Genomic DNA, 14,483 nt, shown 5'->3' on the forward strand with positions numbered 1-14,483 from the left:
GATTACTGAGCCTGGGACATCACAAGAGGAGCTACCTGTTGTGGAGTCAGAGATTACATCCATGGAGAGGGAGGGGGGCACTGCTGCAGAGATCCGCGCAGCAGCCACAGGTTTATACAGAAAACAAAGCGTGTTGCGCAGAGATGAGCAATATTTCTTTCAAAACGGCAAGATTAATTCATAACAGCAACATGTGCACGCGCATGCGCAGATACACGCACTTGAGTTTTGCACGTTTCAGCCCCATGGTTTCAGCACAGCATTGATGGTTGATAGTCAACCAGTGGTGGAAGAAGTACTTATATTTAATACCATTCAAAATCCTAAGTAAATTAAAGGTATTGGCTTATCAATATACTTGAGTACCAAAAGTAAGTATACTGTAAGAGTAATTGCACATTTCAGAAATATCAATAATGAAATTAATATTATGATTATTGATGCATGCGTTCAACACAGCTGGTAAATGTGGAGATTATTTTAATTACTAAACTGCTTCTGGATTAGTTAACCTTTCATATATGTGAATGTTGAGTTTTTAGTTGAAAAGTAATGCCTTACAATGTAGTGGAGTAGCAGTCTAAAGGAGCATAACAAGTGCAAGTTCCTCAACATTTTATTATGTAGGCTACTTCATAACATTCCACCACAGTCAACATGAATTGCTAGAATCCACTTCAAAACAATGGTACTTGCATACCATACTGCGAATGGATCTGGCCCTTCCTACATCCAGGACATGGTTAAACCGTACACCCCAGCGCGTGCTCTACGCTCTGCATCAGCCAAACGGCTCGCTGCACCCTCGCTGCGAGGGGGACCCAAGTTCCCATCAGCAAAAACACGTGGGTTTGCTATCCTGGCTCCAAAATTGTGGAATGAGACATCAGGACAGCAGAAAGCTTACACACCTTCCGGCGCAGACTGAAAACTCATCTCTTTCGACTCCACTTCGAGCGATAGAACTGTTAACAAAGCACTTACATACTAATAAAGGGCTGGCTTATCTAAAGCTAGTTGAGTAGCACTTGAAATGTTTGGCTCTGAAACCTGATGTAGCCTACTTATGATTCTGTTTTCTTCAAGGTTGTATCTTCTTGGTCGAATGCACTTATTGTAAGTCGCTTTGGATAAAAGCGTCAGCTAAATGCAATGTAATGTCAACATTGGTCAAATATACCTTATCACATATATTCAAGTATTGAAGACCTACTCAGTTACATGTCAATGTAATCTAGATGCAATACTTATCACCTGAAAACCCCCCCAAAAATCACATGAATCTCTTATCAATCAACTATATAGCTTTAAATGTTTATTTAATTTCAATCAAACTTTTATTGTTTTTTTTTCACATTTATTTTATATTTAAAATGTATTTTATTTGTGCTTTTATAACAGGTTTTTATTTATTTATTTGTGTTCTAATTTAATCATTGTTTGTGACTTTGGGCTTCATACAAATAAAGTAATACATGTAAATGATTAGAAGTAGGCAACCTGTCAATATTTGTTTTGTCTTTAAAGCCTTTTCAAAACAGCCTGCCCTAATATAAAGGTGTGGCGAGAACTGTCGATGGAAAGGTCTTTGTAAAGTTGTTTTCACACGTCATTACACCTTTCACACCGAGGACACAGACTGGGATGAGCGAAGCATTAGGCTCTAATCATGTTACAGTACAAGTAGTCTTCAGAGGCAACTTTAACAGGATTATCTATTAATCTGCACATGTAGCTCATCTCACCTGGGACCTGCCTCACATGGAGGAACAGGGTCAGAGTAACATGTGGCCCTCTGCACTCCTGTGTTTACTGCAGACAAAGGACATGGACACAGTTTGTGCCCTGCAGAATAATTAGCGTCACATATTTCGAATCAAAAGGAACAGCGACAGTGATGTCCTTTAGACACATGAAAACATGCCGTCAGTATTCTATCCACCATCAAAGGCTGCAGTGTTGATGCAATGCAGAATACCTGAGGCTCAGGCCCGTGCCGTTCATAGCGACATAATAATAATATAGCTCAACCTGCTCATCATGTAGTCATGGATACTGCGAGGAGGTTGTCATGTTCATTTCTCAGTTTCAGGTATTTTATAACCAGAAGGAGTTGAAGTGTTTTCCTTGAAGAGAGCCAGCGTCAGGCCTGAAGAAGGAAGCAGCAGTTTCTACAACGAGAGCGCCAGGAATGATGATGAAGATGATTAGTCACAGTCATTACAGAAAAGCAATTAGAGAAACATTTCAGCAGCATTACAGGAACACTAACACATGGTTACAAGTAGAGTCCTGCATTAAGATGCTACTTAAAACCTCTCTATTGTGCTTTTTGGGGCTCTGGTTTCAGACAGAGGGTGAAAAGAAAGAGGTGCTGCAGCACAGGCAGTATGAGAAAAAAACAAGAGCTTTTTCAACATTAAAGCATGGAAACACTAAATACTAATATCAACTTGCAAATGAACATAATATCTTCTCATTAGGTAACATTCTACTTAATTAAAGACTATACTTGCAATGGAGTGCAGAACACCTCCTTCTCTTAAGTAAAGGATCTAAGTGCTTATTTCCCCTCTGCTCCTTACTGCCCCGTCCCAGGGAGTAATACCTTTCTTCTTCTTCATGTCATAAGTGATGTTAAACCAAGCTGCCCATGGTTCTCAGAGGAGAAACAGAACAAACACAGCGTCCACAGTCTTAGGATCCATTGCGACTAAATGAAAATCAACGAGATTACACTAACAGGATTAGGACATTGTTCAATGCCTTGTATAACGTGATGAGTGACAGAAAAAGACTTCTAAGGCTGCGGCCCCACGAGGACGAAAACGGCTAAACGCATAGGATTAACGCAAACGCAATCGCAAACGGCTTCCGTCCACATGCAATAATTATCCGGATAGTGTCTGCCCACACGAGACCGCTCCGTTTAGCTCCAACCGCTGGAGAAGCTGCAGTACATATGCAGGAGCCTCTACGTGGCGCTGTAACTTCCTCCACAAAAGCAGCGAAGAAGCATGGTTGTCATGGTTGCCCTTCTGTTTATTCTCTGCGGTGGGGGCCGAGGGAACCGGGCAGAGTTTTTCGCCAGTCAGGGTGTATTACAGTTGAAATCTTCCAGACACAATTATAAAAGTGCCGGTCAAAGGTCTTCTTTGTTATTTATTGAGCTTTAAAACAAATGAATAACGACTCTATATAATATAATGATAAAATACACGGAGCCTCTCTTTTTCCTCCCTCTCTTCGGACAGCGCCAGTGTCTGTCTCATGCAGCAGCTCATCCAGTAATCAGTGACCCGGCCGACTGTAAAAATAAACATATTTATAACTAGTTTATGGAGTTTCAGAGGTAATTAAAATAGCTAAGGGTGATGATCTGACTTGAAGTGTGTGTTTTGCTGCAGAGGGAGGAGCTGCAGGTGAGCAGAGCTGCGTGTCTCCGTCCTGTCAGATTAGACTTCACTCGCGAGAGAAAGATAACCAATCTGAATTCAGGGTGCAGTTTACTTTGACGTGGGGGTGAGCAGCAGAGGTGGGGAGGGGCGGGGCTATTGCCTCATCATTATTGCTGTAGATGTTGCACAAACAACTGTAGCATGGTCAATAGCGTCCGGAGCACGATAGCAACTCTGCGATCCGCCATTGTTGTTGTTGTTGGTGGCGAAACACTTCAGCACTGGCGCGGGGTAAACGGAGGTGAGCAGAAGAGGTGGGGAGAGGCGGGGCTATTGCGCAATCACTATCAGTGATCTGAAAATGTCCGTATAGGGCGCACACACGGAGCTGTTTGACCCCCCAGAGAGTGGCGTATGCATTTCTATCCACCTTGGGACCCGTTGTCGTTTCCTCAGTCGTTTAGTGCCATATTCGGTCGTCCTCGTGTGGCCGAACGGTCTATATGACACTAAACAGTAACGCAAACGACCGAAGTCAAAGTGAAGCGCCCTCACATGAAGAAGAGTCAAAGAAGGCTCTGGAACACTCTGCGCTCTGGAACACTCTGCCCCTCCATGTGAGGTCGGCCCAGACCCTAGGGGTTTTAAATCTAGCTTAAAACACACTTCTTCTCCCTGGCCTTCTAGTCAGAGCGGAGCACGACTCCTGACTTTTCCTTGTGTTTTCTATATCTGTTGTAATTTATTATGAATGTAGTAATGTGTTTTTAAGTGATTGTAGTATTTATTACATATACAGCACTTTGGCCCGACCAAAAATCGCTTTCAAATGTGCTTTATAAATAAACTTTGATTTGATTTGAAAGAAGACATTTAACGCTGTTAAAAAACATTTCGGCAAAAATGAATCAGGATTTAAATCCACAAATAAACAAAATGAGTTTGAGGTGTTTATAAAGCGTTACATAAGATGATTGAATTGGTTCTGAAGCGGTTCACTGCAGACATAACCGGAGATTAGCATGAAACTAGTGACCCGTGTGGGATAACTGCACACAACACATCTCCTGGAATTATTCACCTTCAGGCCTCATTTAATAACACAACAAAGTAGGGCTCATTCTCCACAGAGGCTTCCTAAAATCATAATATATTCTTAATACAGTAGAATATAATAGTAATATGGGTCCCAGAGATTAGTATTGTCACAGTGTAAACTGAGGCATGTTGCTAACTGCATGTGCTCAGGTGCTGCACTTCAATACAATAACTTTTATTGAAATATTGCGTTTTTAATGCTATTTTAAACTTGTGCCTTACTATATTTAGAGGGGGGAAAAATCGTACTTTCTACAACAACAAAAAACTGACAGTTGACAGGAAAGTTCAACACATGCATAATGAATGCTATCCATGCTATCTGACTGTAGCCTACCACTTCGGTTTGGTGATGTTACTGAATAATCGCTATGGCATTAGCATTTCCCCCAGAATAGCAAACTGAAAAGCGATAAAGAACGACAGTGCAATGTACAATTAACGCATTACTATTTAACCACTGCGTTACATGTAGGCTACTATAAATAGTGGTGTACCGAAGCTGAGATAACATTTACGGGTTGGAGTTAGGCTAGCAACTCACAGCAGCAGTATGCCTACACTATTGTCATTAGTGGCGTGAACGTTACCACACAACTATAGGCATATATTATAGTTCATAAAAGGTCATGTCAAAGCTATGAACTGCATTGTTGTAGTTTAGCTGCAATATAGGCTATATGTAACATCTAACATTTACAACCCTGCTGAAAAAACCAGCATGGACCAGCATGGTGTTGACCAGCATGGACCAGCCTATGTTGTGTTTTGGTCACCAGCATGGACCACCAGCATGGACCATCATGGACCAGCATGATCTGCCAGCATGGACCAGCATTGGTCCATGCTGGTAGATCATGCTGGTCCATGCTGGTGACCAAAACACAGGCTGGTCCATGCTGGTGGACCATGCTGGTGACCAAAACACAACATAGGCTGGTCCATGCTGGATTTTTCAGCAGACCAGAATTGATCTATCACCAGCTTATGTTAGTATTAAATATACAATGTATTCTGGTAACTATCAAAATAAAGACATAGTGTTCATAACAGTATTTTTATTTAATAAATTATACATTAACAATACAATAATATTACAAAAAAAACCTACATCTAAATAAAAATATCATCTATAATAGCATTATTTAGAAATAACAAATATAATTCAAAATGTAAATAGCAACAAAGAAATTATAAAAAAAAAATGTTCAAAGTATTTTTTTTCTTTTTCTTGTTAATATCCATTATCTTCTCTGTTATGTATCTTCCGGTCTTTGCCAATCCGGCCAGCATTTATTGGTCTTTCTCGTACAGCCACTGCTTGAAGCAAACTGAAAATAAGAAACAACAATGTTTTAACAAATCGTATTAAATTATGTGATGACAGAACTGTAAACAGAATAGTTATTAACTTTCTTCCTTTACTTGGCATTCTTCAAAAATACACAGATTGCAGCACATCGTTTCACGTCTTTGTAGAGCCTTTCTCAGCAGTAGAGTAATGTGTTGGCAAACCTTTGTTTCCTCCTGACAGATCACTTAAAGGTATACTCAATTCAATTCAATAGCTTTATTAGCATGACCTCAGTTACATATAGTATTACCAAAGCTCTGTATAGTTGCAACATCTATACAATATAATATATACAATATATATATATATATATATATACATTATATATACTCCCCCTTGTGGCCAAAGGGGGACACAACTCTTGTCTTCAGATGTATGCTTGAGTGCAGGAAATGTAGCTCAGTGACTTTTGTCAACTAAACATAAAACAATACATATTTTAGTAAACGGGACATTATAATCTCTGCACATTAACTCTATAATTGCCTCTGCCATGGTGCCAAAATGAAATGAAATAAACAATATATAAACCATAAACAAATACAGAAAGTCGTGTTCACTGCAGCGATCTATTTCACACACAAAACTATGTAAGATCGAAAATAAATGTTGTAGTCTTTTTGCATATTAGAAACAGAGTTGGCGACAGTAAGACTGCGATATAATGTTTATGTAGCAATAATACATATGACATCTATTTTTTTAACGTCTCCATTACCGATAAAAAGATTGTTAACGTTGGACCTTAACGGTACCACGGTCTTTAATAATTCAGCCCCGGGGGCCCGTTAATGCTGGGGCTCGGTACCCATCCCTAGTTTTAATTATTACATCATCAATATTACATTTCAAATAACCAAGTACTTGGTATCTCACAAAGAGCAAGTGGCTAGTGCTGCTAAGAACATACCTTTCAAAACTGATAGCTTCTGTGGGGTTAGAGGCTGCCTGGTGGTCTTGGTGGTGGGGCATTCCTTTCCAGTCAGGCTCCTTTCCCCTAATGTGTCGGTGCCCCAAAACGCCACAGCCAACTCCTTCATGAACATGGAGTCCCTTGTGTTGTTTTTTATTTTTGCCCAGACCTCTGGACGCACTGGAATCTCCCCTTGCAAGTCAATGACAACAATTTGAAACATAAAATGTGTAGTAGCCTATACATAAAAGCTAGACACCAATATGAGACTGAGGAGCAAAAATAAAAAAGCTCCACTATGGAAATAATATATACCTTCCCATGTGGCTCGCTCTTTGAAGGGGAATTATTGGGGTGTGTGGGTGTGTGGGTGTCCAGGGTGCAGGCTCACGCTGTTCAGATATCTCAGATTGTTCTTCTACAGAATGTGAATAAGACAAAGAAAGGACAAAAACATTTCATCAATAGTATAAATTCATATGTGTATATCTCGATGGGCTGATTGTTTACACATTTCACTGCCATCTTGTCTGTTTCTTTTATTGTAGTTGCTGATGAAAGTTAAAATGCAAAATCGATCCAAGACTGTCATTATTATTTGCTTGCAATTTAAAAACAAATGTACTTACTTTGTGAAAATACCTGGTTTCATATTTTATCCAAATTAATGTTTAGATTTGCTGTCCTGTAGGTGGTGACTTCCCCTTCCAGCTCAGCTTTGGAATCCTCCAATGTAGCAGATCTTTATAATGTAATGAAAAATAAAATGATCAACAAAACAGCCTTTTAGCCTACCACCAGTCAAATCTGTTATTAAATGTACCTTCTGTATTAACCGTCTAAAGATAAGTTCCTGTTGTAATTGTGCAGCTGTATTATCTGGGAAATAGAAGAATCGGGTAAGGATTCGGTATTGGCAGACAATCAATATCAAATTACTCGGATCGTTATAAGCATCAGCATTTGATCACCTTTGTCTACTTGCAGCTCAAATACAAAGATAACTCCACTCCTCTCCTACCACTGCTTACCTCTAATAAGCCTTGGTAGAACTAGTCATAGGGTCCAGGACTGACTGAAGACATGTGGAACAGAGTCCCATACAGGCATGGTTCCATGTACAGGAAACTGGAACTTTGAACAGGTGTTTTCATCTTTTCTGCCTGAAGATTCACAAGTTCTTGATCAGGTGTTTGAAGTGGGCTGGCATGATCCTTTCTGCAGCAAAACAAAGAAAACATTATTAATAATAGCAATGATGGTAACAACAATAATATTAGTATAACTATTTATATAGCACTTACACAATTGCAAAGTGATTCTCACTACAAAAATAAAGAACAAAACAATATCATCAATACAAAAAATAAGCATTAAAGACGATCAGAGACAAACATCCTCTTAAGTAAAAGACCAAATCATGTCAAGCTTTACATCTTTCAGTCTTTACAATGCACTGTTGGAAATTACCTTCCAAATGCTAAATTCAAACTCAAAAATAACTGGGTAGCAAATTGCTTTACCTGATAGAACATGTTCCACACGGAGCAGCAACCATCCGGATGGGCCTTTTGCTGCATATCATCTCCTCCCTCTCCACTGTTTCCAGTAGATCTCTGCTGCCTCTTTCCAATAAAACTGAAATGCCCCAAAAAGAATCATATTTAAAAAGTTAAAAACAATAAATGCTGGCATTAACATGGATTTGAATCTCACCTTTTTCCTGGAAGGCCAGGAAGTGGTTCCCTTTAAGTCCACAACCAGTCTTCTCTTTCTTTCATCCTCCGAAAATCTCCCAGCATGCACCAGGAAGAAGAAGAAGAAGAAGAAGAAGAAGAAGAAGAAGAAGAAGAAGAAGAAGAAGAAGAAGAAGAAGAAGAAGAAGAAGAAGAAGAAGAAGAAGAAGAAGAAGAAGAAGAAGAAGAAGAAGAATTTTTCAGAACATTTTCCTTAAAAATAAGAAAAACATACCGATTTCTTTTTTAGAGCATCCATTTCTGTGGATGTCCCTTCACAATGATCAAATCAAAACATCTTCTTGGATCCTTGGAACTCTGATTCGTTTTGGAGGATTTGAAGTTGAGTCCTGAATCTCTTGGGTTTCTGTCAAAAGGTAAGTGTAAGTGAAGCTAACGTTAATGTTTAATGTCCATGGTAATGATTTTACCTTACTTTAATTTCGGTAGTTTATATAAATAATTAAATATATATATGGCTTATGAAGTCTGCATACTCTAACCGTTAGAGTATAACGTTAGAGTAAGCCATCTTAATGTACCAGCAACTAATATATTATATATATATATAATATATATTCATTACTGGTACATTAAGATGGCTTACTCTAACGGCTAGAATAATACATATATTATAATATTATATAATTCATATATGCCGTATATACATATATATATTATTTGTTAGGCCTATATATATATATATAGGCCTAACAAATAATATATATATATATATGTATATACGGCTTATGAAGTCTGCATACTCTAACCGTTAGAGTCTAACGGTTAGAATAAGCCGTTGGCTACTCGCTTATTAATGTTAATTGGTAGCCTAATTATTCGTACCTTTCCCAAGCAGAACCTGGCCGTTGAAATATTTTTCTTCCCAAAGAATGGGATAGATACGGAAGCCCATTTCCGCCACTTGAAAAAAATAAAATCCCCATGAAAAGTCATAATTATGAGATAAAAAAGTCGAAATAATGAGATAAAAAGTCATAATTATGAGATAAGAAAGTCATAATAATGAGATAAAAAGTCATAATTATGAGATAAAAAAGTCATAATGAGATAAGAAAGTCGAAATAATGAGATAAAAAGTCATAATAATGAGATAAAAAGTCATAATAATGAGATAAAAAGTCATAATTATGAGATAATAAGTGCGCATGCGCTGCAGTGGCGCTGTCTTCAAAGGTCCCTTCATCACCTTGCTGCTTTCCACCATGCAAACGGCATCTAGTAGAGATGTTAAGATTCACCGATTCGCATCGGCATAAACGTTCAAGATGCGAGTGCACCGGTTGAAAGAGTGCACATCGGCTACAGTTTGGGTTGAACCGGGTTGAACTCGCGATGCATCGATTGCGTCAACGCTCAGCAGAGACGATCTTTGATTTGGATATTTGCTTCGCCCGAGGCCGAGAGTCTCAGTTATCAACACACACGGAAGTTGAGGAGAAAGAGAAACACAGCGCACCGAAATATACCTACAAATCAAACGTTTGGCAACACTTCGGATTGTTCAAGAAAGACGGTGTAATAATCCTTTATGCTATATAGTTGACCGCAGGTCATGGAGAGTAATAAGGTATCCGTAGACCTTTGTATGAGGTATCTTTATTACTTAACAGGTCTACAGCCATGATACATAAGAGGCTTCTCAATACTCAAATTTCCCCTCCTCGACTCCTCGACTCCTCGGTCCTCCGGTAGTGACCCGGAAATGAATTTCAGCGCGCCATTTTGAAGGACGTCTCATTTCTCTAAATGCACACCGAGGACCGAGGATCGAGCGTCGAGGAGGCTCTCTGGAGGAGCTATAACCGAGGATACACTGATGGTTCCTCCACGGCTCCTCCGCGGATGCATTTCCGGGAACGGTGGAGGCGTGACGCACGGCCGGACTTATCTCAGCCAATGACAGCTCTGCATGCATCCCCTGGATATTATTTTAGAAACTGCTCTCATCGCAACGCGATGTTTACAGTGAGAACAGCTGTGAGGTCCTGCAGAAAGCAGAGCAGTGTGTAAAATAAATATCACTCAGTATAACAGACCTACTCTCTTTATTTGCTTTAGTTTAGTAGATATCTACAAACAAAGAGTCGATATTTTTCTAAAACCATTTAGTGCTTCACATAATAAAATACACAACGGCTGTAGCCTGATTATGCTTTAGGAGCTGTAGGTGTGTGTGGTACAGTGTGTGTGTGTGTGTGTGTGTGTGTGTGTGTGTGTGTGTGTGTGTGTGTGTGTGTGTGTGTGTGTGTGTGTGTGTGTGTGTGTGTTGTGTGTGTGTGGTACAGTGTGTAGGTGTGTGTGTGGTACAGTGTGTGCGCAGATGCGGCGGACAGACAGGTCTTAGTTGGTTTGGTGTCCTCTGCTTACTTTTAATACTTGCAAATACAACTTTTGGCCCGTAATTTCAATTCCCCATTTCAGCGACCAGAGAGAGAGGGGGGGGGGGGGGATATATCCAGTCTCTGATTGTGTTACGTTATTATGAGAGTGCTCTCATACTTTAAATTGCATATATTTATATAAATATATTTGTGTGTGTGTGTCCGCATCTGTAGCCTGTTATTGTCTCATTATACCGCACTCTCAATTAATTCAAGGTAAATATGTGGGGGAACAATGTTCAGCTGATCTAACAGAGATTATAAAATATGACAAAACACTCGACAGCTGATGCAGCTGTTGCCACGTAATAATGAACGGACGTCGCTTTAATATGACCGCTCAGAGGAGAGGAGTTCTCATTTCTTTAAACGTCTGCTGCTTCCCCTCCTCTCTCCTCGGTTCCCCTCCTCGGTCCTCCGCTCGCATCTCCTGTGGGCGGGACTAAGTCTCGAGGAGGGGAGTCGAGGAGGGGAGTCGAGGAGGGGACATTTGAGTATTGAGAAGCCTCTATAGATCCGTCCAGCAGAGGGCTTGCATACACACAAGAGGCTTCTCAATACTCAAATTTCCCCTCCTCGACTCCTCGGTCCTCCGGTAGTGACCCGGAAATGAATTTCAGCGCGCCATTTTGAAGGACGTCTCATTTCTCTAAATGCACACCGAGGACCGAGGATCGAGCGTCGAGGAGGCTCTCTGGAGGAGCTATAACCGAGGATACACTGATGGTTCCTCCACGGCTCCTCCGCGGATGCATTTCCGGGAACGGTGGAGGCGTGACACACGGCCGGACTTATCTCAGCCAATGACAGCTCTGCATGCATCCCCTGGATATTATTTTAGAAACTGCTCTCATCGCAACGCGATGTTTACAGTGAGAACAGCTGTGAGGTCCTGCAGAAAGCAGAGCAGTGTGTAAAATAAATATCACTCAGTATAACAGACCTACTCTCTTTATTTGCTTTAGTTTAGTAGATATCTACAAACAAAGAGTCGATATTTTTCTAAGAACATTTAGTGCTTCACATACTAAAATACACAACGGCTGTAGCCTGATTATGCTTTAGGAGCTTAGGTGTGTATGGTACAGTGTGTAGGTGTGTGTGTGTGTGTGTGTGTGTGTGTGTGTGTGTGTGTGTGTGTGTGTGTGTGTGTGTGTGTGTGTGTGTGTGTGTGTGTGTGTGTGTGTGTGTGTGGTACAGTGTGTAGGTATGTCCTGTACAGTGTGTAGGTGTGTGTGTGGTACAGTGTGTGCGCAGATGCGGCGGACAGACAGGTCTCAGTTGGTTTGGTGTCCTCTGCTTACTTTTAATACTTGCAAATACAACTTTTGGCCCGTAATTTCAATTCCCCATTTCAGCGACCAGAGAGAGAGGGGGGGGGGGGGGGATATATCCAGTCTCTGATTGTGTTACGTTATTATGAGAGTGCTCTCATACTTTAAATTGCATATATTTATATAAATATATTTGTGTGTGTGTGTCCGCATCTGTAGCCTGTTATTGTCTCATTATACCGCACTCTCAATGAATTCAAGGTAAATATGTGGGGGAACAATGTTCAGCTGATCTAACAGAGATTATAAAATATGACAAAACACTCGACAGTTGATGCAGCTGTTGCCACGTAATAATGAACGGACGTCGCTTTAATATGACCGCTCAGAGGAGAGGAGTTCTCATTTCTTTAAACGTCTGCTGCTTCCCCTCCTCTTTCCCCGGTTCCCCTCCTCGGTCCTCCGCTCGCATCTCCTGTGGGCGGGACTAAGTCTCGAGGAGGGGAGTCGAGGAGGGGAGTCGAGGAGGGGAAATTTGAGTATTGAGAAGCCTCTACAGTATCACTCCGCAGCCGCACCCCATCAGTAACGTCCTGATGGTATATGTGCGCGGCACTATATACTACAGTCAACTTGAAAAATCGCTCGCAAATTGTAAACGATGCCGAGCCGCTTTAAAGTACACAAGTAGTACGAGGAACTTAGCGACGCACATAAAGAGGCGACATGGGGTCTGCGGCTGAAAAGAGAAACCTGAAAGTTAGACATATGAGTTAAATCACTCAGTGAGGTGTTCTGTCAGAGAGAGTGGTGTTTAGTTTACAGCAGCCTGTGACGGTCAATAATAATTTAAATGTCTTCCTTACTGTAAGCAGTTATGAAATACCTGTTTGTGAAAGGTTATTTGTATTCTTTATTGTTCATATAGAACCCACTGCTTTCTGCTCACTGGTGAGTCAGCCAATGGATGAGTGTTAAGCACATCAGGCTGGCAGCTGTATGGGCATTGCACTATGGTAGCTGTTATTTGCACATTGTTAATCATGAGCAATGCATCCTTACATTGTTTAACTGTGAGGTGTTATACAATTGTACTGTACTCTGGAGAGCTTTTAAAGTTAAAAAAATAAACGGCATGATGGGATGTGCAGTACCAAATATGTAAAGCACTTTTTTGTTAATGTATGATTTGCTGCATATAAGGAATAAAACAAAAATCCTCTGTCGTACCAAATTGAAGTATCATTATTTTTGCATCGTGTTGAATCGCACCGAATCGCATAATATTGAATCAAATCGTATCGAACTGTATCGCAACAGGGGTGAATCGTATCGTATCGTATCACCTGGTGTTTCAAATGTATCGTTAATGTATCGTATCGTGGCAACGTATCGAGATGCGCATCGCATCGGCCTCAGTGATGGAGATGCACATCCCTAGCATCTAGTCCTAAATAAGGTAACTATTACAGGTGACTTTTGTAAATGTTAGATGTTAAATATAGCCTATATTGCAGCTACACTACAACAATGCAGTTTATAGCTTTGACATTACCTGTTATGAACTATAATATATATGCCTATAGTTTTGTGGTAACGTTCACGGGTTAGAGTTAGAGCAACTCACAGCAGCAGTATGCCTACACTATTGTCATTAGTGGCGTGAACGTTACCACAAAACTATAGGCATATATATTATAGTTCATAACGGGTAATGTCAAAGCTATGAACTGCATTGTTGTAGTTTAGCTGCAATATAGGCTATATGTAACATCTAACATTTACAAAAGTCACCTGTAATAGTTACCTTATTTAGGACTAGATAGATGCTGTTTGCATGGTGGAGAGCAGCAAGGTGATGAAGGGACCTTTGAAGACAGCGCCACTGCAGCGCATGCGCACTTCTTATCTCATAATTATGACTTTTTATCTCATTATTTCGACTTTCTTATCTCATAATTATGACTTTCTTATCTCATAATTATGACTTTCTTATCTCATAATTATGACTTTTTATCTCATTATTATGACTTTTTATCTCATTATTTCGACTTTCTTATCTCATTATTATGACTTTTTATCTCATTATTTCGACTTTCTTATCTCATTATTATGACTTTCTTATCTCATAATTATGACTTTCTTATCTCATAATTATGACTTTCTTATCTCATAATTATGACTTTTTATCTCATTATTTCGACTTTCTTATCTCATTATTATGACTTTCTTATCTCATAATTATGACTTTCTTATCTCATAATTATGACTTTCTTATCTCATTATTATGACTTTTTATCTCATT

General features: G+C 39.9%; 1 protein-coding gene and 1 long non-coding RNA gene across 5 annotated transcripts in view; both read right to left on the reverse strand.

The window, feature by feature from the left end:
* Positions 1-3,073, reverse strand: part of camk1gb (calcium/calmodulin-dependent protein kinase IGb) — a 22,439-nt gene extending 19,366 nt beyond the window's left edge. The window contains exons 1-2 of one of the 2 annotated variants that reach the window (XM_034087694.2): positions 2,609-3,073; positions 1-35 (exon numbers count right to left, since the gene is read on the reverse strand). The exon at positions 1-35 is cut by the window's left edge and continues 67 nt beyond it. In XM_034087694.2, the coding sequence (XP_033943585.1) occupies positions 1-35; positions 2,609-2,624 (51 nt within the window). In that variant the 5' untranslated portion in view covers positions 2,625-3,073. Of the gene's footprint in view, positions 84-2,608 lie in introns of both variants that reach the window. The other variant, XM_034087693.2, reaches the window with a different exon arrangement.
* A 4,122-nt stretch (positions 3,074-7,195) lies between these two features.
* Positions 7,196-8,561, reverse strand: LOC117450039 (uncharacterized). 3 transcript variants are annotated; one of them, XR_011643490.1, is made up of 5 exons: positions 8,480-8,561; positions 8,287-8,379; positions 7,795-7,981; positions 7,587-7,642; positions 7,196-7,505 (listed from the first exon to the last, which is right to left on the reverse strand). It is a non-coding gene; the product is annotated as an uncharacterized lncRNA (long non-coding RNA). The 3 variants fall into 3 exon arrangements; XR_011643491.1 differs by having other exon boundaries at positions 8,287-8,382; positions 8,480-8,551; XR_004552538.2 differs by having other exon boundaries at positions 8,287-8,401; positions 8,480-8,551.
* Positions 8,562-14,483: the final 5,922 nt, after the last annotated feature.

The sequence above is a fragment of the Pseudochaenichthys georgianus genome, chromosome 7, assembly GCF_902827115.2.
Source record: "Pseudochaenichthys georgianus chromosome 7, fPseGeo1.2, whole genome shotgun sequence".
Classification (NCBI taxonomy): domain Eukaryota; kingdom Metazoa; phylum Chordata; class Actinopteri; order Perciformes; family Channichthyidae; genus Pseudochaenichthys; species Pseudochaenichthys georgianus.